Below are 21,432 nucleotides of genomic sequence, written 5' to 3'. Positions count from 1 at the left end.
GCTCTCCATATTAGCTTCTTGGTGGTGTTTTTTCTACTCTCCTTACTTTTACCGTTTTGTTTTGTGTTTGAATGTAGCGCTAAACGGCTAACGGCTAACAAGTCACTGAAGCAGACGGCTGCGCGCGGCGCATCAGTCCCTATCAGGTCCCGACTCATGTGCGAATGCAGACTGAAACAGTTCCGCTGGGGAAGGATAGTTATCAGAACGAAATTCGAGGAGGGTAGTTCTGATAACTACTTTCTTAGAACGGTCTGTCCGAAAGCGGCTATAGTTTACAGCAGCTATGCATTTGGTATCTTTTGGAAGTTTGTGTTTTAGTTAATCTCTTCCATCAAAATTACTTTAATTAGATGAAAGGTGAACCTTACCTTTATGATGACAACCAGACATACCACAACACAAGGAAAAGGTTTTAACCAGGTGACACTGTATGTTTCTGTTTCTGTTTCTGCATTTAGCAGACGCTTTTATCCAAAGCGACTTACATATGAGGATATAACATTACAGCTAACATCAAAGCTAACAATATGCTACATAGAAGGAAACCACAAGTCAGACTCTGTCAGAGGTGACAGGGGTGACAGTGTAGAGATAGTGCAGACATAGAGGGAAGTAAAGGGTCAGTGCTAGGATAGGAGATGCTCTCTGAAGAGCTGGGTCTTCAAGAGTTTCTTGAAGCCCCTGTTCTTGTAGCGCTCTGTAGGTCATTCCACCATTGTGGAACGACACATGAAAAGAGTCTGGATTGTCTTCAGCGTGGTGTAGGCACTGCTAGACGGCGATCCTGTGACGACCGGAGTGACCGAGTTGTGACATAAGCCTTTGCAAGAGCATTCAAGTAGATGGGAGCCGTTCCATTAAGGACTCTGTAGGCTACCATCAGTGACTTGAATTTGATGCGGGCAGCTAAGGGTAGCCAGTGGAGCTCAATGAACAGAGGGGGGACGTGTGCTCTGTGAGCCTGACCGAAGACCAGACGCACCGCCTTCTGGACCATCTGCAGAGGTTTCACAGCACAGGCTGGGAGACCAGTTAGGAGAGCGCTGCAGTAGTCAAGGCGGGAGATGACCATAGACTGCACCAGGAGATGGGTGGCGTGTTGGGTTGGGTATGGCCTGATCTTTCTTATGTTTAACAATGGAAGCGGCACGATCGAGCAACGGAGGTAACATGATCTTTGAAGGTTAGTTGGTTATCAATCATGACACCCAAGTTTCTAGCTACCTTTGATGGAGCAAGAGATAGGGATTCAGCTTGGATGCAGATGCTGTGGTGTATGGTTGGTTTGGCTGGAAAGACAAGCAGTTCAGTATTAGAGAGGTTCAGTTGGAGGTGATGGGCTTTCATCCATTTTGATATGTCAGAGAGACAGTCTGAGATTGGTGCTGAGACCGTGTGGTCGTCAGGTGGGAATGACAGATAGAGCTGGATATCGTCAGCATATCTTTGGTATGAGAAGCCATGTGATGGGATGATCTGGCCCAGTGAGGTGGTGTATAGAGAAGAGGTCCCAGTACTGAACCTTGGGGGACCCCTATGGTGAGGTGGTGCGCTGCAGAAGTGTGACCAAGCCAGGACACTTTGAATGACCAACCAGTGAGGTATGATTCAAACCAGGAGGGTGCTCTCCCTGTGATGCCCATGCTAGAGAGTATGGAGAGAAGGATACTGTGGTTGAGAGTGTCAAACGCAGCCGATAAGTCAAGCAGGATAAGTACGGATGATTTAGCTGTCGCTCTGGCTTCTGAAAAGGCTTCTGTCACAGCCAACAGAGCTGTTTCAGTGGAGTGTCCACTTTTAAATCCAGATTGGTTTGGGTCGAGGAGGTTGTATTGTGAGAGGTAATCAGTGACCTGCTTAAAGACGCCCTTTCAATGGTTTTAGACAGAAACGGGAGTTAGAGCTTTATTATTCTACAAACAAGTTCATAAATTTGACTTGTTTATGAATTAGACCCAAAGAAGGCAGAGGTGTGAGGTTCTGGATTAATTACTGAAGACAATTAATTCTGTGGAGAGAGCGAACCGAGACAAGTGAACACCAGACTGAGTCAGGTTCGTTCAACTCTCTCCCTGGAGACACAAGCGATAGCAGCTAAATAACTCTACTAAATGTTTTCAGAATGTTGTGATGTTAATTGGGAATCAGTGGTGTGGATGTTTGGGCTGGACTCTCAGAGATGTTATTAGTACCCGTCAAACTGTCTGCATCCGTCTTGTTTTTACATTTTTGTAATCACATACTTGACACTCCAAAGAAAATTGCTCTCCATACACACTATTTGTAGCAATATTATATGTTGCTGTTTTACACTCCTGGATGACACATGGAATTGTTTCTCTTATTATAAGCAAAGCAACAAAAAAGTAAGAGGAAAACGTCCAGCACTTTTTCACTATTCTTTTTTAATTATGTGTCATTAATGCTGTAATAAAGACTGAGACAATGATGGCATGATTGGAAAGTAATTGAAGGTTTTTGCCTTTGTGGCAGTCAGGCTTCTATAGGGCAGTGAAAGCTGTCTTTGGGCCATTTTACATCCCTGATTCGGCTGCTGGTGAGCTGGGCTGTTACTACATGCCATCTTTATCTTGAGCTCTGAAAATTGTTGTGATCCTTAAGGAAAAGGGTAACTCAAATGTTTACGCTGCACAATAAGTAACAAAAAATGCCAAAATCTCATTTCCATTGCATCACAAGGTTTTAATGCATGAAACTGGCGCAAAACTCTTTTCAATCTTGTAAAGCTTTTTTATTAGCTGAATTTTTTTCACAACCCTTATATGATATATATTGTATTATATACAGTATATTCTAAACGCCTAACATGGTTGCTTGTAAATGGTTTTAGTATCTCTGCACTGTACACTTGGATCGTAAAAAGCATGTTGTCGATGTCTCTAAGTGTTAGGGCTGCACGATTATGGAAAAAATCATAATCACGATTATTTGGATCATAATTGAAATCACGATTATTAATCACGATTATGGAACAACGATAAACAACTGAATTTTATTGCACTTCTTTCCAAAAAAAAAACAATTTTCAGTGCAGAATGTAATTTAAAATCACGAAATGAAATCTAGCTAAGAATGTACTATGTAAGGAATAAACAAAATAAAACTGAAATGCAATTATTATTGCACAGTCTTTGCACAACACCTGCTTTTGTTGGACATCGCTCGCCCTGAATCCGAAGTAGCTCCACACAGCCGAAATTGAGCCCCTTCGAGGGACGAGCTCGTCCTTCTCACCAGAGAGACCGGCTGTGGGCTTACCTTCTGCCGCAGCTTCAGCTTGGCTCTCGGTCATTTCAATCATCCTCACCACCAGTTTTGTCTTCCCTTATATCACTACTACTCTGCTCTCACCACTTGAACTTGACACCACTGCTGGCTGCACTAGTGAGGAGCTGCGCGCTTAACTTGCTTGTGGATGAGTTAGGCGGCGTAACGAATAGGTCCATGTTCGCCCCCTGGTTGTTGGCGGACTACTGGTTAAATGCTTACATGCTAGAGTATAATGCAACTGAACCCGCATTAAGAAAATATATGTAAAAAAAAATAAATTTAATTTTAAAAATTAAAAAAAAAAAAAAAAAATCGCGATTTTCATTTTTCATAATCAGCGCGGCCAAAATCGCGATTTTGATTAAAATTCGATTAATTGTGCAGCCCTACTAAGTGTAATCAGTTTCTCTACGCCAGCCTTGTTTCTGTGAAAGCAGACATGATGAATGGTACTGCTCTGATCATTTAAAGTGTGCATCACTGTCTTTTCAGCTTTGGATGATGTAAAACTGATTCATATTACCTCGAGTCTGAAAATGGTGATGACTACGGACTCCATTCAGATTTTCTCACACAGTTAAGCAATGACTTCTCCATTAGCTGTGGTAAATGATGCTGACACATACTTTGGTTCTTTGTGCAGGTGAAGCAGATTATGGAGGAAGCTGTAACCAGAAAATTTGTCCATGAAGACAGCAGCCACATCATCGCTCTGTGCAGTAAGTACACTTTATCCGTGGACATACACACACACACACACACACTCTTGTTGAACTCCTCAGCAGGTGACTTGGTTCTGCCTCTTCATCAAGGACATCGCTTGACGTCACTGTGACTATGCTGCTGCATCACTGGAAAGTTATTAATCACAGTGGAGCTAATGGAAAACCATTTCAGAGACAGGCTGTACAAAGCCCAGGCTTACTCTGTGTGTGTGTGTCTGTGGCAAAAGACAGAGGGTTGCCCCTTCCTACCAGAGGGCTAAGCTTGCAATGGTGTGTCACAGCTTCCGCACTGGTCAGAAAGGCTTTATTGGTGGGCTAAGAATAACCATTACATATTGAACATAACAGAAGCTTCTCATGCTCCAAATTCCAAGAAATTTAAATAGATACCTATCTCACGCCTCTGCATTGGCAGCAACTGTGGCCAGAGGCATAATGTTGGATAATGTTGTCAGTCCATATCATTCTTTTGAACATAGTGTCTCAGAAATACTTTGAGGAATTCTCTTCAGATACTGAGGAAAAGTTTGCGTGGGTTATTTTAGTCGAAGGACAAGGTCGCAGTTCACAATACACATTTTTGACCATGACACAATAATTCATATGCTGATTTTAAGCAAATGACCAATGATCAATTTCACTGTGAAATGTTCTAGATGTTCTTTTCTAACCGTTGCTCAAAGCCAAAACACAAGAAAAGATAGAGAGATGGATTTAAACTTCTACTTTACTCCTACGGAGACAAACAATCACAATTAAATCCTATTTTCCTTTCTAAACAAGTATGAATAATGTTTTTTATAATGTCAATTATTATTTATTAGAATTATTCAAATGTGGTGCCCTATTGATTAGGACTGTGAATCCTTAGGTATCACACAATTCAATTCAATTCGGATTCTTGGGGTCAGGTTTTCATCCTAAATTGATTCTTTATTCAAAACAACTTGATTCAGAAAAAAAGAGCACCAGTTTCAGAATGTGTTCAATTTCAGTCTGTGCAGACAATGCAGATATTAACTGGAGGAGCAAATAGGAGAAGTGTGTGGGTTTTAAAAGGTTATATGAACAGATTACAATACAAATGTTATTAGACAGACAACATTTGGAGGAATAGGATTGCAGCTGCCTTTTATTTCTTAGATGACTGCAAGGTGATGCCAGTCAATGATAGTGCGGTTTCTTCAGTTATAACCATGTGAAAGTATCCATTTCAGTTTGAGTGCCACAACACTTTTCTTTCTGTCGAACAAAGTGAGAACTCACATTTATTTTAACACAGATTTTTTAATAATGATGATAGGAATATATAAGCTATCTGAATTGTAAGCTTGAGTGTGAACATGAAATATACACTTCTTCGAAATGTTTCTAAAACTTATCAGAAGTCTGGAAGCCATGAATGATCTTTCACACTCATCAGTTTGTACAACTGAGGTATAGCTTTTTTATATTAAAGTGTATTCTTTATTGTAAATGAAACCTTTGGTGTCATCCCTGCTGTTGAATGGGGGATGTTTGTTGTTTTTTCTATGCGATTAGAATTTGCAGGGAATTTGGTAAAGTCTGCAGCTGGAACCAATCCACAGAATTACTTGTTTAAATTATTTTTAGTCCGAGGCTGGCGGATGATATGAGACCTGGTATTAAATGAGTCATGTCCCGTTCTTTTATCTCAAGTACGCTGTAGAAACCATAGTGTGTCCAAAAGCTAGTCTTCACTGAAGCTGTATGTCCAGCTACTCTGTATTTATTAAACTACCAACTCTGTTAGCTAACTTTGGGAGCAACCAACTCGCATCCAATTCAGCCTGATCTGCTTCGTCTGAAACTCCAGAAGACTCAGGTGGAAGCCTCAACAATCACCTGGATTAATGACTACCTGACAAACAGACCACAGTTTGTCAGACTGAAGAATTGTGTGTCTAACCAGGTGATCAGCAGCACAGGAGCACCACAGGGGACTGTACTCTCACCATTCCTTTTCACTCTGTACACTTCAGACTTCCAGTACAAGTCAGACTCCTGTCATCTACAGAAATATTCAGATGACTCTGCAGTTGTCGGGTGTATCAGAGATGGACAAGAAGCTGAGTACAGAGAGCTGGTGGACCGCTTTGTGGCATGGTGTGGGAACAATCATCTCATCTTGAATGTTAACAAAACAAAGGAGATGATTGTAGATTTCAGGAGAAACAGGGTCAGATCAAACCCTGTTTCCATCATGGGAGAAGAAGTGGAGGTGGTTGAGGAATATAAATACCTTGGTGTTCATGTGGACAACAGACTGAACTGGAGACACAACAGTGAAGCCATCTACAAGAAAGGACAGAGCAGACTGTACTTCTTGAGGAAGCTAAGGTCCTTCAAGGTTTGCAACAAGATGTTGCAGATCTTCTACAAGTCTGTTGTTGAGAGCGTCATTTCCTCTGGCGTCATCTGTTGGGGCAGCAGCATCAGAACCAGGGACCTAAAAAGACTCAACAACCTGATAAAGAAGGCTGGTTCTGTTCTGGGGACGGCTGTGGAACCTCTGGAGACAATAATGCAAAGAAGGATTTTGCATAAAATCAAGAGAATTATGGACAACCCTGAACATCCTCTCCATGAGACTGTTATCGGAAAACAGAGTCTCTTCAGTCAAAGGCTTCTTCAGTTTGGATGCAAAACGGACCGCTACAGGAAATCTTTCCTGCCCACAGCCATCAGCATCTATAATAACTCCTTGATTTAATTGAGCTACATCAACATTTAATTTCCCTCTGGGATAAATAAAGTATTTTTGAATTGAATTGAATTGAATTGAATTGAATCCTCATGCTTCCTGAAAAACATCATAACGTAATCAATGTGAATGCCCAAAGAGACAACGAGAGCTGCCAGGCAACAGGACAACTTTGCCAAGTGGAAAGGACTTTCAAAAAAATCATTGAATTGTTCATAATTTTGGACAATCCCAGCTTTTCAAATGCTTACTGATTTTCCTGCCTATTTTTTCTTGCCCTTCTCATATAACAAGTGGATGCAACCACTGTGAGGTCACCCATTTGTCTGCTAACTGCTGTTTTGAATCCTTTGAGTGCAGCTTTTATAAAAAAATAAAATAAAAATAAAAAACTAGTGGCCTTCATTTGACAGTATGTGGAGGGAAAGGGGGCTGACATGCAGCAAAGGACCTCAGACTGGGACCCAAGCCTGGGCTGGCTACGTTGAGGAGCTCCAGCCTCTGTACATGGGGCACTTGCTTAACCAGTTGAGCTATATGAAGCCCCAACAATTAATATCTAGTTTAATCCAACCATCAGTGACCTCAGCCATTTCTAATCTTAGCAGAATGCTTCCTCTTCAGTGAACTAGGGAATAGCAGTAAGAACCACTAAAATTAGTTCATTTTTCAAAGATAAATTGTAATTCAAAGATTCCATCCATCCATCCATTATCTTCCGCTGGTCCGGGGATCGGGTCGCGGGGGCAGCAGCTTGAGCAAAGAGACCCAGACGTCCCTGTCCCCGGCCACTTCCTCCAGCTCTTCTGGGGGGACCCCGAGGCGTTCCCAGGCCAGCCGAGAAACATAGTCTCTCCAACGTGTCCTGGGTCTTCCCCGGGGCCTCCTCCCAGTGGGACGGGCCCGGAACACCTCACCGGGGAGGCGTCCAGGAGGCATCCTAACCAGATGCCCGAGCCACCTCATCTGACTCCTCTGGATGCGGAGGAGCAGCGGTTCTACTCCGAGCCCCTCCCGGATGACCGAGCTTCTCACCCTATCTCTAAGGGAGAGCCCAGACACCCTGCGGAGGAAACTCATTTCGGCCGCTTGTATTCGCGATCTCGTTCTTTCGGTCACTACCCACAGCTCGTGACCATAGGTGAGGGTAGGAACATAGATTGACCGGTAAATCGAGAGCTTGGCCTTCTGGCTCAGCTCCTTCTTCACCACGACGGGCCGGTGCAGAGCCCGCATCGCTGCAGACGCCGCACCGATCCGCCTGTCAATCTCCTGCTCCATTCGTCCCTCACTCGTGAACAAGACCCCGAGATACTTGAAATATCTGAAATATGTGCGTCGTGCTCTCTTCATCTGTGGATGACGTCACATCTGTGGCTTCACTCCTGTTTGTTTTAGCATTTTTGTTAATTGGGTCCCACAAGTGACCTATTACAAATATTTGAAGCCTTCACAAATACCTGTTCTTAGACTCTAGATTTGAGTAAGACAAAGCTATCCAAAAACATTTGGACTGGGAATATGCAACAGAAAAATCAAAGAGCTAGTAGTCCTAAATATGGCAGCTGATACAGCCCATGGGTAAGGCATCTCTACGGCAGAAGAAAGGGGGATATAAACTGAAATGAAAAATGAGGCATTAAATAATGATAGAGGGTAGGAAAAAGTACATAAATGGATTAAATAAGAAAGTACGGAGGAGTCGAGAAGAAGATTGGTGAGGAAGAAAGGAAAGATTGGCTTAAGCAGCTAATGGGCTCATTAGGAAACTCATGGTCATGTAATGACCTGCCACCCAATGGACATCCGGGGTGCCGTGCACTGTAGAAAGATGAACAGACGAGAATAGAAAAGGGGGAAGAGATAACAGAGGACAGTCACTGAGAAGAAAAAGAGGCAAATTGTTCTTAACTAGTGGATGTGATGAAAGGCAATCGAAATGGATGTTTATCTGCCCATTTAGTTCTCTGAATCATTTTAATTGGAAAAATTGTACAATTACAAGAAAAATGACACTTCAAACTTCATTATTAAGTTCCAGAGTTGCACACATGCCCCTTCTGTCATCTGTTATATCAGTTGCGTTTAAACTGGCTACTTCAGTATACTTCTGATAACTCCGGTGAGAATAAAAAACCCTGTCGTTTATCTGTCAGCTCCTGTAATTATAAGGCAAGACGTGTCTGATGCGAAGCTTTTGGCAGATTTTTTATACATATGTATTCATTTCGCCAGATTCCTAAAGTTGCACTTTTTGTGCAGTTTTCTTTTATGAATCTCAGTCATTATGAAGCAATATGCACATACACTGACCTGATTTCCACTCCTTGTTTTTGGCCATGAATGGATGCAGACAGCCCCCGAATTTGCCATTTGCATATCAAGATATTGTTTGCACGGTGGTGTGATGATGATGTGTTGTGTTTGTCTCTGTGATGGACTGGCGGCCTGTCCAGGTGTACCCCGCCTCTCGCCCAATGACAGCTGGGATAGGCTCCAGCCCCCCCGTGACCCTGAATTGGATTAAGCAGTTATAGAAAATGAATGGATGGATGAATATCGTTTGCACCACAACTAAGTAGGCATGATAATGAAAGCCACAGTGAAAACAGAAGCGCTGCTTTTATAAAGCAGAGACATTCATCAGTTTTATTTGGTGTCTCTGTTCTAAAGTCACTGCAGAATTAAAAAGTAGTTTAAGTTTAAAGGAAAAGCTCTGCTGGTTGGATGATAAACTAACGGCCAACTTGCTCATCAGCCTACACATCATACCAGGGAGCTCTGATTCCTTCAGTTTTGGCCTTGACAGTTTGCCTCTGGAACTTTCTCACTGTATATTGTTTCTTAATGAGCAGTTTGTGTGCAGTTAGAAGCTGACACATTTTGCACGTACGCAGTGTTTATGCGTGTGATCCCAGGTATACCCCATAACATTTTAGTTGGGGCAGTCTTATAAAGCCTTGTGTTTCAGAAAGGTGGATTGCTGCTGTCTTCAGTGGAGGAGTTGAACTATCTCGGGCTCTTGGGAAAAGAAAGAAGCGTCAGATTGACAGGAAAAGTTTGCGAGCAGTGAAATGGACGTTGTCTCGGTGAAGAGAGAGCTGAATCAGAAGGCGAATTTGCTGATTTACCAATACATCTACATTGCAAACGTCCCCCGTGGCCATGACCTGTGGGTAGTGACCTAAACAATGAGATGGCAAATACAAGCTGCGGAAATGAGCTTCCTCTAAAGGTTAGTTGGGGTCACTCTTAGGTTAGGGTGAGGACCTCAGCCAACAGAAATGTCGTTTTCGCCTCTGAGAGTCTGAATTTTTCATTTAATGAAGTAAGTGTCAGCCAACATATTTCTGGGGTATGGAATGATGCAACCATGCAAGGTCTCACACAGCAAGTGTGTGAACTAAGGTGGTCCCAGTCAGCGATGGGGTGGGACAGTGGTCAGATGAGGGGGGATATAGTGAAAGGAGTCAGATACACTGGGGGCTCACCTTGTGACGGACAGGATTTAAAAGATCTGCTGCTGTTCTTTTAACGATAGGGCAACTTCACTGGTCTGGTGTACTGCATGCATCTCTGCTTTACTTTAAGGCACTGTGAGAATTCAGAGCTGGGAAGACTTCTGTACAGTTACTTTTGTGGCTGCTCTTGTTAAGGCTGAAAATGTACAAAAATGTCCAATTTGATAGTTGGATAATGTTAGCTAATGCTCTATCGCATTCATCCAAGTATTCCACTAATTAACTAACCAGAAAAACTGGACAGAATAATAATCCCTCCCCCTCCCTGACCTGACTGTAATCCTACTTAAAGCTCGAGTCCTTTTGAAGTAGGAGATGGAAGGCAACACACCTCTGAACAGCATTGAGCAGTCTGTGATTGTTGCACCAGCAAAAGTTGATGTGAACACACACAAAAAAGAAAGATGGACAAACTTAATGAGTTAAAAGCTCAAATGCAATGACTATCATATCTGGGCTTTTAGAGTCCACAATTTCCCCGACAGTATATCTGTTCCTGAGGTCTCTGAATTATGCTGAACTATGCTTATGGTTGGGGTTGTCAATAAGTTATGTGTATTTTTTTTTATTAAAAATTGTTAAAAAGGGGATTTTGGATGTACTGAAGAAAAACACTGAAGCTTTCCACACACTTTCGTGAAAGTTTATGAAAAGATAAATTATCTCTTTTTGGGCCCCTCTCAAATATGTTGTCAACACCTCAATACAAACATCAGAAAGAAAAGAAAAAGTCACAAACTTTGCCTACTATCAGTACATGTTCTTATTAAAATGTCCCAATATGTCATTCACTGTCACCCTGCATGCCTCCGGAGTTTTTGCTCTAGCTTTTCTGGCATCGCACTTCACACTGCATGAAGAATGCAGCGAGCAGCAGCCATTTCACAGACCCTCTTCGGGATCTAGAGAAGTCTAAATTATCTGTTGTAATTCTTATTTGTCATGTGTTGTTGTTTGAAGCTGTCTCTAGGACCAGATGATTTTTTTTATCATGATGATTTATGTCCTGAAATATATAACATTAAAATTAGGGCTGGGCAACAATTAAAATTTTTAATCTAATTAATCACGTGATTTCCCTGATTAATCACGCATTTGTACACAAAATCCAAAAATGTCAAAATCCAAAAGTAGTGTATAGCTTTTAGCATTTAGCTTTATTTTAAATGTGCTGCCATATGAATGAAAGTGCCATAACATTTGTTGTGCAAACACACTTTTAACATCAGCATCTTTCTGTAGTTTTTATGTAGAAGCCTCGCTCCACTGTCTGTTTCCTTGAATGACTTGCTGCTATCAGTTGTGTGTTTTGCCTTTAAGTGATATTTTAGACTGGAACTACTACGCTGAGAAGACAATTCAACTTGGCAGAGTTTACAGATGACTTTGGTTCTGTCGACTCCGCCGTCTGGAAGAACTTTAAAATGAAAATGGCCGAGTAAAAGTTCCGTACCCTTCTCCATGTTTGGTGGATCCGCCGATTACTTTCTTTTCCTGTTCCACAGCAGACAGCAACAGACTTTTACAGAATAAAAGCCTGTGAGCAACAGACTTTTACAGAATAAAAGCCTGTGAGCAACAGACAATTACAATAATAAAATAAATAATAAAACCTTCGCTAATGCGCAATAAAATATTTATCGGTGTTAAATAATCAATGAGTTAATGCGATAATAACGAGTTAACTCGCCCAGCCCTAATTAAAATTCAAACAAGGTTTACTTTCTTTTTTACGCGACTGCGTGTTTGAGCTCTTTGATGTTTTATTTTTGTCACGATGGTTATGAAGACACACAATTTGATCCGACTCTTTAGTAATTGTAAATGGCTGAAATAACGTTGAAGAGGAAGTTGAAGGTGAGAAGTTTTCCCTTCACTGTTCCTATCTGCGCAGTTCATTTCTCTCCATATGTCTGTGCATCACACTCTCTCTTTGAGTTGATTAAGAGTGACAGAAATTGGAAGCCACGAGAGGCTGCATTGTAGTATTGGGTATGTGACTCATTCAGACCAGTATCCATGGCACCTCTGCCATCTTAGGGAAAAAAAACCCACTGGTTTCATATATAGATTTACAGATCAAGTATTGTTTCTGCTTCTGGTCTTTCTGTTGTTTTTTTTGAGAAGACATTTAATCAGCTCTGGCATCAGCAATGGTGAGGATACAGCTGTGATGTAACTCACTCTTCTCTTCAAAACAGTTAGAGTAAATGCTAGTTTTCAGTTACGTAAGGGTAACAGAAATGTACTTTTCCTTTTGTCCAGAATATTATGCAAGTTCAAACTCCTAACAATCGTTAGGACCCTATTAAAACTGTTTTATTTTTTCCCAAATTCCGTTTTAATTTTTGGGAATCCTATTTTTTTTACCTTTTACTCTTATTTTACAACCAAAAACAGTGTGATTTAATGTAAATGACTAAAATATACACAAATTAAATAGAAATTAACCTAAATTTAAACATTTTTTTTCCTCAATACATCAAAAGTGCATCAAAAACAAGCAGCAAGTGATGACACTTTAGTTGACTTGTCATAAAACAACAACCAACATTTGAAACATCTTCAAATTTAACTTAAACAGGTTACTTAAAAACATTTTGGTGTCACATTCGGAGTCGTTCGGACGCTATTTAGATCGAGACATTCGAGAGCCGCTTATATGTCCGCGTATATTAAAACGGGAGTGAACGGGCAAGGCCAATGCAGCCTCTAAATAAGACACGAAACTCCTTCATTTCACCAATACTTAACAAACGTATTGGTGAAATCAAGTATTTTAAAGTGGCTCTGGGGGCGGGCTGGTTGTGCCACCCAGATTTGCTTTCCTCTGTGCAGTTTTCTCCAGACATACGTTCCTCTTCCACACAAAAACAGCATTTCAGTCAATGTTTCAGTTGGCCTCAAGGATGCCCTGGCAAACCATTTTGTGACTCAGAAAGGGAACACTGAGGTTTTGCTTGGCCTGGGTAGAGATGTACTCACCCAAGCTGAGGATATCATTGAGCAGTGGAAGGACCACTTTGAGGATGTCCTTGATCTGACCCGCTTCTTTGGATGCTTTCTTTGTACCTTGGCTGAGGTGGCAGAAGTAGTTAAAAAGCTTTCCGCTGATAGGGTGCCAGGGATGGACGAGACTCATCCTGAGAAGCGGAAGGCTCTGGACATTATAGGGCTGTCTTGGCTGACACACTTCCTCAGTGTTGCACAGAGGTCTGGGACAACACCTGTGGGGTGGCAGACCAGGGTGGTAGTTCCCATTTTTAAATAGGGGGACCAGAGAGTATGTTCCAACTATAGGAGATCATGCTACTCAACCTCCCTGGGAAAGTTAACTCCAGTGTGTTGGAAAGAAGGCTCCGCTCTATTGTTGAAACCTCGGATCCAAGGAGCACTGTGGTTTTTGCTCAGGGAATGGAACAGTGGACCAGATTATCACCCTCGCAGAGTTATTAAATTGACCATCCAGTCTACCTGTTTTGTTGACTTATAGAAGACTTAAGACCATGGCCTCCAAGTGATTCTGTGGGGGGTATCAGTCACTTTTGTCGGCTGCTTTGTCCTTGTATAACCATTGAAGAGTCATTTCCATATTCTTGGCACTAAGTTGAGCTTGTTTATTGTACTTGATGGACTCTACCAGGGTTGCCCCTCTCACAGATCCTGTTTGTGGTTTTCATGGACAAGATCTTGACGAGTAGTCAGGGAGAGCAGGGTGTCTGAATTGAGAACCTCAGGATTACAACTCTGCTTTCTGTATATGATATAGTTCTGTTGGCCTATTCAAGCCATGACCTTTAGCACGCACTGGAGCAGTTTACAGCTGAGTGTGAAGTGGATGAGATTAAATTAAACCCCTCCACCTCTGGGGCCATGTTTCTCTCTCCAGTGCAACTGGAAAAAGGTGGAATGCTCCCTCCGGGTCGAGGAGGGAGTTTCTGCCTCAAGTGTAGGAATTTAAGCATCTTGAGATCTTGGTTACGAGTAACGGCAATTTGGAGTGAGATCGACAGATGGATTGGGGATTTCTTTGCAGTAATGAGGGTGCCATGCTGGTCTGTTGTTGTGAAGAGGGATTTGATTTACTGTCCATCTTTGTTCCAACCCTTACCTATAGCTATAGTCACGAATACAAGCAGCTGAAAGTCGTTTCCTTCAGAGGGTGGCTGGGCTCTACCTAAGAAAGGAGCACGACCAACGGGAGGGAGCTCAGAGTAGAGCAGTTGCTCCTCTGCAGTTGAACGAGTCAGCTGAGGTGGATCGAGTATCGGATTGCTTCCCTGTGGTGATTTTTTTAAATTTTTTTTTGGCACAATCCAATAGAGAATAGAAGGCCCGAAGGCATACCTGGAACACACTTGAGGGATTATATCCCTTTTGACCTGGGCACGCTTGTACAGTTTCAGGTGACATTTCTGGATGCAAAAACTCTGTTGAGTTTAAATATTTCCTAAATTAATCTCAAGCCCATAAGGCCTTATTGATCTGGGTGGCACAATGTTTTTTTCATGGAATCACATTTGAAGGTCATGCGTGTCCAACAATGGTTCCCGTCCCTGACCTCGACGCAATGTTTTCCCAATATAATGCTCTATATATATTGAAAGACCAGTGTTCTTTTTTGCAACTAATTGATGATTCACTGATTGAGTTTGGCACAGGTTGTAAGCTGGATAAACTACGGCCAGCTTTTCACCAGGAACAGTGAGCATTGTGCATGCTTTGGTGAACTGCAGCATCCCAGCTGCACAGTGTATCAAATCCACTGACGTCTCTGTTGCAGCGCTCTGACCACTTAACATAAAAGTTCAAATAATCTGCACACACCTTTCTCTTGGTGTGAAGCCAGCATAAGCCTTTGGCAACTATTCTGTTAATATCCAATCCTGACACCCTCACACATTACCAATGAATCTGTTAATAGAATCTTCTGTTAGATGTCTATTCTATTAACTCAGTATTGCTAGCTTCAAATTTGAAATGTTGATATTTTTTTAGATACTGACCAATGAAACAAAGTTTTCTTTGTTGTTTACTTCGAGAGGTCAAGTTTCAGGGTGGACTGACTTACTATCCAAGAAGAGACACAATACAATACATATGTAAGTGCAATTTTAACATATTCCTACTATCACTAAATACCAATGGTATTTCAACTACATACTCGTACTACAAAGATAATGAATCGAGTCCAGCTTTCAAGCTGATACGCTGCAATTGACTTTTGTGAGTATAAATCAAAGGCACATTGATCTAAATCCGATTTGTGTTCTTGTTTCAAATGATATCTTACAATCAGCAGCTTCTATTGTTTGCAGATTAAAGCACAGTGAGTCACAGTATCTTGATATTGTGAACCATAAATAAGCAGAACAAAATTATACACATTCTTGGTGTGTGAATATGGCAGATACTTTCTCTCTGACGGTGAGTGAGGTGGGTTTATGCAACTGGCCTGTGTCTTGCTGCAGTGGGATAGCAATTATTAAAATCAGTCTAATTTTTAATGGGAAGTTTTCCAAAAAAAGTTATCAGATCTGAGGTGACTAAAAATGGCGCCAAACAGACTTCCTGTCCCCCTTCCAGACAGGAATGATTTCACTGCAACAAACTGGCTTACTTTGGTACTGAAAAATAAAATTTCTTATTTGGTACATGAATGTGTTCCAATTTGGATGTGTTATGAGAACTAGATTTCATGCTCCAAGATGAAGAAGCTTTTTCCAATTAAAGTTTGTCACCAAGCACAAGGGCCAAAGTTTCTTCCTGTTTGTCTTCCAAGAAAGTTAACAGACATTTTGAGGATTAATCAGATTCTTTTATGTATTGGGTACCACAGATAAGTGCTTACTTATTCACCAATAATAATTTAAGTTCTACGAGTTTGGGGTTATCTTTGCCAGTGATCATTTGCAATTATATAAAAGTAAACCTAATAAGATTCAGTAAAGGATTTAAACAGATAAAATGCAGTCAAATCCTATCCACAAACAAACAACATTTCACCAACATCTTCCATCTTTTCGGAGGTCTACAATTGCTTTAATATAGCTTTGTGTGATTTTAATTGTCTGATATTTAGTAGTGGTCCTTATGGAAAGATATCAGTTTAAAATATTTATAGAGATGTTGGAGCAAGCCACAATATGCGTCCTTGCCTATCATCCAAATAGGAGAACTGATGACATCATCAACCGGGTCCTCCACTCCACCCTCACCCACCTGGACAACGGGAAAGAGAACTATGTGCAGCTCCACATTCAACACCATAGTTCTTTATAGATGTCTATAAGATCAATGGTCTCACTCACTTTTTGACTGACAGACCACAGGTGGGGAGGATGGGAAACTGCTCCTCCAGTTCCCACACCCTCAACCTCAGCGCCCCCTTAAAGGGACAGTTCGCCTCTTTTGACATGAAGCTGTATGACGTCTCCCCCTTGAGCTGTCACCTTACCGTGGTGGGGGGGTTTGCGTGCCCCAATGAGTCTGGGAGCTATGTTGTCTGGGGCTTTAAGTCCCTGGTAGGGTCACCCATGGCAAACAGATCCTAGATGAGGGACCAGACAAAGAACAGCTCACAAAAACCCCTATGATGATCAAAGAAAATGGACACCGTGTTCCCTTGCCCGGACGTGGGTCACCGGGGCCTCCCCCTGGAGCCAGGCCCAGGGGTGGGGCCCGCCGGCGAGCACCTGGTGGCCGAGTCTGTGCCCGTGGGGCTCGGTCGGGCACAGCCCGAAGGAACGACACGGGTTCCCCTTCCGACAAGCTCACCACCTGTGGGAGGGGCCATGGGGGTCGGGTGCAGTGTGAGCTGGGCGGCAGCCGAAGGCAGGGACCTTGGCGGTCTGATCCTCGGCTACTGAAGCTGGCTCTTGGGACGTGGAACGTCACCTCTCTGCTGGGGAAGGAGCCTGAGCTGATGCGCGAGGCTGAGCGGTTCCGGCTAGATATAGTCGGACTCACCTCGACGCATGGCTTGGGCTCCGGAACCAGCCTCCTCGAGAGGGGTTGGACTCTCTTCCACTCTGGAGTTGCCCGCGGTGAGAGGCGTAGAGCAGGTGTGGGCATACTTATTGCCCCCCGGCTGTGCGCCTGTACATTGGAGTTCACCCCGGTAGACGAGAGGGTAGCCTCCCTCCGCCTTAGGGTGGGGGGACGGGTCCTGACTGTTGTTTGTGCTTATGCACCGAACGGCAGTTCAGAGTACCCACCCTTTTTGGAGTCCCTGGAGGAGGCACTGGAGAGTGCTCCTCCGGGAGACTCCCTCGTCCTGCTGGGGGACTTCAATGCTCACGTGGGCAATGACAGTGAGACCTGGAGGGGCGTGATTGGGAGGAACGGCCCCCCCGATCTGAATCAGAGTGGTGTTTTGTTGTTGGACTTCTGTGCTCGTCACGGACTGTCCATAACGAACACCATGTTCAGGCATAAGGGTGTCCATATGTGCACTTGGCACCAAGACACCCTAGGCCGCAGCTCGATGATCGACTTTGTAGTCGTATCGTCGGACTTGCGGCCGTATGTCCTGGACACTCGGGTGAAGAGAGGGGCGGAGCTGTCAACTGATCACCACCTGGTGGTGAGTTGGCTCCGCTGGTGGGGGAGGAAGCCGGTCAGACCTGGCAGGCCCAAACGTATTGTGAGGGTCTGTTGGGAACGGCTGGCGGAATCCCCTGTAAGGAGGAGTTTCAACTCCCACCTCCGGCAGAGCTTCAACCATGTCCCGGGGGAGGTGGGGGACATTGAGCCCGAATGGGCCATGTTCCGTGCCTCCATTGTTGAGGCGGCCGACCGGAGCTGTGGCCGTAAGGTGGTCGGTGCCTGTCGTGGCGGCAATCCCCGAACCCGCTGGTGGACACCAGTGGTGAGGGAGGCCGTCAAGCTGAAGAAAGAGTCCTATCGGGCCTTTTTGGCCAGTGGGACTCTGGAAGCAGCTGATGGGTACCGACAGGCCAAGCGGAACGCAGCCTCGGCGGTTGCTGAGGCAAAAACTCGGGCTTGGGAGGAGTTCGGGGAGGCCATGGAGAACGACTTCCGGATGGCCTCGAGGAGATTCTGGTCCACCATCCGGCGGCTCAGAGGGGGGAAGCGATGCACCGTCAACACCGTGTATGGTGAGGGCGGGGCTCTGCTGACTTCAACTAGGGACGTCGTGAGTCGGTGGGGGGAATACTTCGAGGGCCTCCTCAATCCTACCGACACGCCTTCCGATGAGGAAGCAGAGTTGGGGAGCTCGGACGTGGGGCCTCCCATTTCTGGGGCTGAGGTTGCCGAGGTGGTCAAAAAACTCCTCGGTGGCAAGGCCCCGGGGGTGGATGAGGTCCGTCCTGAGTTCCTCAAAGCTCTGGATGTTGTAGGGCTGTCTTGGTTGACACGCCTCTGCAGCATCGCGTGGACATCGGGGGCAGTGCCTCTGGACTGGCAGATCGGGGTGGTGGTCCCCCTCTTTAAAAAGGGGGACCGGAGGGTGTGTTCCAACTATAGGGGGATCACACTCCTCAGCCTCCCTGGTAAGGTCTTTTCGGGGGCACTGGAGAGGAGGATCCGCCGGATAGTCGAATCTCGGATTCAGGAGGTGCAGTGTGGTTTTCGTCCTGGCCGTGGAACAGTGGACCAGCTCTATACCCTCCGCAGGATCCTGGAGGGAGCATGGGAGTTCGCCCAACCGGTCTACATGTGTTTTGTGGACTTGGAGAAGGCGTTCGACCGTGTCCCTCGGGGACTCTTGTGGGGGGTGCTCCGGGAGTATGGAGTGCCGGACTCCTTGATATGGGCTGTTCGGTCTCTGTATGACCGGTGTCAGAGTTTGGTCCGCATTGCCGGCAGTAAGTCGGACATGTTTCCTGTGAGGGTTGGACTCCGTCAGGGCTGCCCTTTGTCACCGATTCTGTTCATAATTTTTATGGACAGAATTTCTAGGCGCAGCCAGGGCGTTGAGGGGATCCGGTTTGGCGACCTCAGAATCGGGTCTCTGCTTTTTGCGGACGATTTGGTTCTGTTGGCGTCGTCAGGCCGTGACCTCCAGCTCTCACTGGAGCGGTTCGCAGCCGAGTGTGAAGCGGCTGGGATGAGAATCAGCACCTCCAAGTCTGAGACCATGGTCTTCGGCCGGAAAAGGGTGGAATGCTCTCTCCGGGTCGGGAATGAGATCCTTCCCCAAGTGGAGGAGTTCAAGTATCTCGGGGTCTTGTTCACGAGTGAGGGACGAATGGAACAGGAGATTGACAGACGGATCGGTGCGGCGTCTGCAGTGATCCGGGCTCTGCACCGGCCCGTCGTGGTGAAGAAGGAGCTGAGCCAGAAGGCGAAGCTCTCGATTTACCGGTCAATCTATGTTCCTACCCTCACCTATGGTCACGAGCTGTGGGTAGTGACCGAAAGAACGAGATCGCGAATACAAGCGGCCGAAATGAGTTTCCTCCACAGGGTGTCTGGGCTCTCCCTTAGAGATAGGGTGAGAAGCTCGGTCATCCGGGAGGGGCTCGGAGTAGAACCGCTGCTCCTCCGCATCCAGAGGAGTCAGATGAGGTGGCTCGGGCATCTGGTGAGAATGCCTCCTGGACGCCTCCCCGGTGAGGAGTTCCGGGCCCGTCCCACTGGGAGGAGGCCCCGGGGAAGACCCAGGACACGTTGGAGAGACTATGTTTCTCGGCTGGCCTGGGAACGCCTCGGGGTCCCCCAAGAAGAGCTGGAGGAAGTGGCCGGGGACAGGGACGTCTGGGTCTCTTTGCTTAAGCTGCTGCCCCCGCGACCCGATCCCCGGACCAGCGGAAGATAATGGATGGATGGATGGATGGCTGTATGACATCCCATATCAGGAACATCATTTATGAACATCTTCTTACCCCCTGCTGCGTCCTGTGAGCAGAGTTCCAGCCTCGTTTTAGTGTTGACGAAGGTAGTCCGGCTAGTTGTCTGGGGCCACAAAAATAAAGCGTTTTGCTTCTCAAAACAATATGCGTTCAAAAGAGTAATACATTTTCATCACAAAATCGTTCTCCAGAAAAAAGTCAGACCTCACAATCGCTTGTTTCACGGTGTTTACTGCTCACAGGGGTCTGCGCGGTCTACACCTTGAAACAGGCGCGGCTCTCGGCAGACCGGTACCGGTCTGTGGGTCGTTTGGTACCGGGCCGCACAGAAAGAATAAATAACTTACATTATTTCCGCTTTATTTATTATCCGAGTCTGGACAATGTTTTATTTTGAAAAATGACCGAATTCTCTCCATTACGTCCATCTATGACTCACTGTCAAGATGCTTGTCTCGGTCACGTGATACATTAATCAAGAGGTCATACATTGCAAAAGGGAAAAGGCCCAGTGAGGAGACAGAAGAAGAGCCTATGACCACTAAGAAAAAGAAAGCTGCATTTAACAGACAGTACCAGGAGACCTACTTAAAATATGGATTTATCGTGACAGGTGATTCCCACGCACCAAGCCCGCTCTGCATAATACGCGGCGACCGGCTCTCCAATGAGGCAACGAAGCCTTCAAAACTAAAAGTTACATAGAAGTACACAGTGGATTCACGTTTATTATATTTACAAAATACCACAGTTTCTGTATTGGTCGTATCATTTTACTTTGTTGTATTTATCCGGACCTTAAAGGCCGGTCCATGAAAATATTATCTGACATTAAAGCGGTCCGTGGCTCAAAAACGGTTGGGGACCGCTGCTCTACATCACAGCAATAGCGTCTGTGCACACCAGGAGTGAGCCAGAATTGAACCATTCCCATACCCGGAGAGAACCCGCGCATAAACTGGGAGAACATGCAAACTTGAATCTGGAACCCTCTTGCTGTGAGGTGACGGTGCTAACCACCACACCACCGTGCAGGGAGTGTGTTTATGGGAGTTTTTGACCATCCTTCCAGAAGCTCATCTGTGAGGTCAGACACTGATGTTGGACAGAAGGCCTGGCTCACAGTCTCTGCTCTAATTCATCCCAAAGGTGTTCTATCGGGTTGAGGTCAGGACTCTGTGCAGGCCAGTCAGGTTCTTCCACACCAAACTGGCTCATCCATGTCTTTATGGGCCTTTCTCTGTGCACTGGTGCATGTTGGAACAGGAAGGGGCCGTCCCCAAACTGTTTCCACAGAGCTGGGAGCATGAAATGGTCCAAAATCTCTTGGTATGCTGAAGCATTCAGAG

At 44.8% G+C, this 21,432-nt stretch overlaps 1 protein-coding gene and 1 pseudogene across 3 annotated transcripts in view; one reads left to right on the top strand and one right to left on the bottom strand.

Moving 5' to 3' along the window:
* Positions 1-21,432, top strand: part of sgsm2 (small G protein signaling modulator 2) — a 157,230-nt gene that overhangs the window by 24,997 nt on the left and 110,801 nt on the right. For all 3 annotated transcript variants that reach the window (XM_075474204.1, XM_075474203.1, XM_075474202.1), the window contains exon 2: positions 3,938-4,013. In XM_075474204.1, coding sequence (XP_075330319.1) covers positions 3,938-4,013 — 76 coding nt within the window. The remainder of the gene's footprint in view (positions 1-3,937; positions 4,014-21,432) is intronic.
* Positions 755-3,325, bottom strand: LOC142388964 (uncharacterized; annotated as a pseudogene).

Source organism: Odontesthes bonariensis, chromosome 9 (assembly GCF_027942865.1).
Source record: "Odontesthes bonariensis isolate fOdoBon6 chromosome 9, fOdoBon6.hap1, whole genome shotgun sequence".
In the NCBI taxonomy this organism is placed as follows: domain Eukaryota; kingdom Metazoa; phylum Chordata; class Actinopteri; order Atheriniformes; family Atherinopsidae; genus Odontesthes; species Odontesthes bonariensis.
Note: the sequence above shows the minus strand (reverse complement) of the source record. Positions and strands in the feature narration are given on the sequence as shown.